Raw genomic sequence first — 1995 nt, 5'->3', positions numbered from 1 at the left:
CATGGGCCGCATGCAGCGCCCAAGATGCCCCTTATCACGGTTGATCAAAGATTCAGATGGAAGTGAACATATGCGGAGCATGACTGAGATCGTGGCTGCAAATCTTCTTCGACCTTGCCAAACGCCTGGGAAAGCGACTCCTCTTGCCAGACCTCGAATATATTCAGTACTCAGTAGCCAAAGACGCCACCGGCGGAGCGACATGAAACAATCAAACATGTCAATCATCTGGCCAGCAACAAGCCACGATGCGCAAGGCTTGGTAGAATCGATAGGCAACATACATTCAGTGAAGTACGCACCCGTTCTTACACGGTCTTTGATCATGCCGACCATGATGTCATCGCTCACGAGGCCTCCCGCATCCATGATCTTCTTCGCCTCCACGCCCTCTTAGGATCCTCTCCCATTCCCGATGTTGTCCACACGCAGCAGGAACGGCGCATGCCACTGAACGAGAATGCCTCCTATGCATCTATTGAGGACGACGTACACGCCACTGGGATGTCGGAATGTCGGCGCTCGAGACAGCGCTACAGGACCTCGAGACAATCAGCCAAAGGCGAGGGTGGTGCGAACATGGCACGGCAAGAACACGACCGTCGTCGAGCTGGAGATGGCGGAGCTCAAGGAGCTGGTGTCGCGATGCTAACGGTGCGGCGGCGCGCCTTGCCAGCTGCTTCATGGGCAACGCTGTTGGACGAGGCGGCGATGGACGGGACGCATGACTCGCAGGCGATATGGGCACTTCTCAGGTATGATATCTCGCCATTTATTGTTTCTATTCCCATATCCCCTCCCTGTACTACTCATTTTCAATTCAATATACTCCTCCATTCGCCGGACGGCCTTCAGCGTATAGGCGATGATGTGAATTGAGGACGTGAGCACAGTCCGAGACCGTCACGCCGCATGGTCCTGCTGGGCACTTGCGAATGCCTCCCTATCCGTCCTCACTGCGATGAACCCCTCGCGCGTCCGCATACCACATCGGGGGCCAGTTGCATGCCTCCAAGACACGCCGAGCGATGGCGGTGGTGCGCGCTGGAGCACGCATCTTTTGCGGCGCTCATTTCTCGCCTTGCTGGCTATCGCGCGTGGACTGACCTCCATTACGTGCCGGCGAGACACTCATACCGACTCGGGTGAGCCATGTCGCTCTCTCACAGGACCGAGCCTCTTCACTGCATCTCGCGCACGCTCATACCGGTCATGCGCCGCTCATCATGCATGCCGTCTCAGCAATCTAAAGTGCGTTCGCGACCTCCCCAGGTGCGCCGCGTCCCATCACTCACGGTCGCTGTCATCGGTCCTTCCGACGCTTGCCTCAATGCCATTTCCTCTACCCTATTACATCCACCCATCAAAGGCAACCCTCCGAACCCGTTCTCCTCGGTCTTGGTCCGTCCGGGCGGCCTGGCCACGATGTGAGGTGAGGAGGTGGGTGCGAGACCGGCGGGCGTGGGCTTACCTGCTTGCGAGGCAAATGAACGCGGTCTGCGCGGGGAGGCATGTGAGCGACGGGCAACGGGCGAGGCGTTCGAGTGGACTTACGGAAGAGCGGTGGATGGAACGGTGTCCAGGTCGGATGGGCTTGCTGTCCGCGTGTGCGAGTCGTCCTGGTGCGTATCAGTACTCAGTGGTCAGACAGCCGCGATCTGCATGCACAGCGTACCAGGACAGTCTAGGTAGCGAGTCTGGGCCGGGAACAGTGTCAGCGACGGTCTACCCAGAACATCGTGTGGACGTGACTTACGCGAGGAGCGACGGATGCCGCTGCGTCCAAGGTCCCGGTCGGAGGTTTGCTGTCGGTACGTATCCATTGGTCTTGCGAGGCGTGGGTGTTGGTGGTCGAGTGAAGAGCGGCACGCCGCGTCCGGAGAGTCCTCAACGGATGTCACGGTGGCCGCCGTCCACGGTCTGGGAAAGACAGGCATGGGCGAGATGGAAGTGTGTTCATCTATGCTAGCCCCGGAAACGTGCTGTGCACGGGAG

General features: G+C 58.9%; 1 protein-coding gene across 1 annotated transcript; it reads left to right on the top strand.

The window, feature by feature from the left end:
- The first annotated feature begins 448 nt into the window (after nt 1–448).
- Nucleotides 449–1810, top strand: LAESUDRAFT_729033 (uncharacterized protein). The gene is made up of 2 exons (XM_040909559.1): nt 449–755; nt 1243–1810. Exons 1-2 carry the CDS (start codon nt 741–743, stop codon nt 1429–1431), a joined length of 204 nt encoding a protein of 67 aa, XP_040761202.1. The 5' UTR covers nt 449–740; the 3' UTR covers nt 1432–1810.
- The last annotated feature ends 185 nt before the right edge of the window (nt 1811–1995 follow it).

Source organism: Laetiporus sulphureus (genome assembly GCF_001632365.1).
Source record: "Laetiporus sulphureus 93-53 unplaced genomic scaffold LAESUscaffold_39, whole genome shotgun sequence".
Lineage (NCBI taxonomy): Eukaryota > Fungi > Basidiomycota > Agaricomycetes > Polyporales > Laetiporaceae > Laetiporus > Laetiporus sulphureus.
Note: the sequence above shows the minus strand (reverse complement) of the source record. Positions and strands in the feature narration are given on the sequence as shown.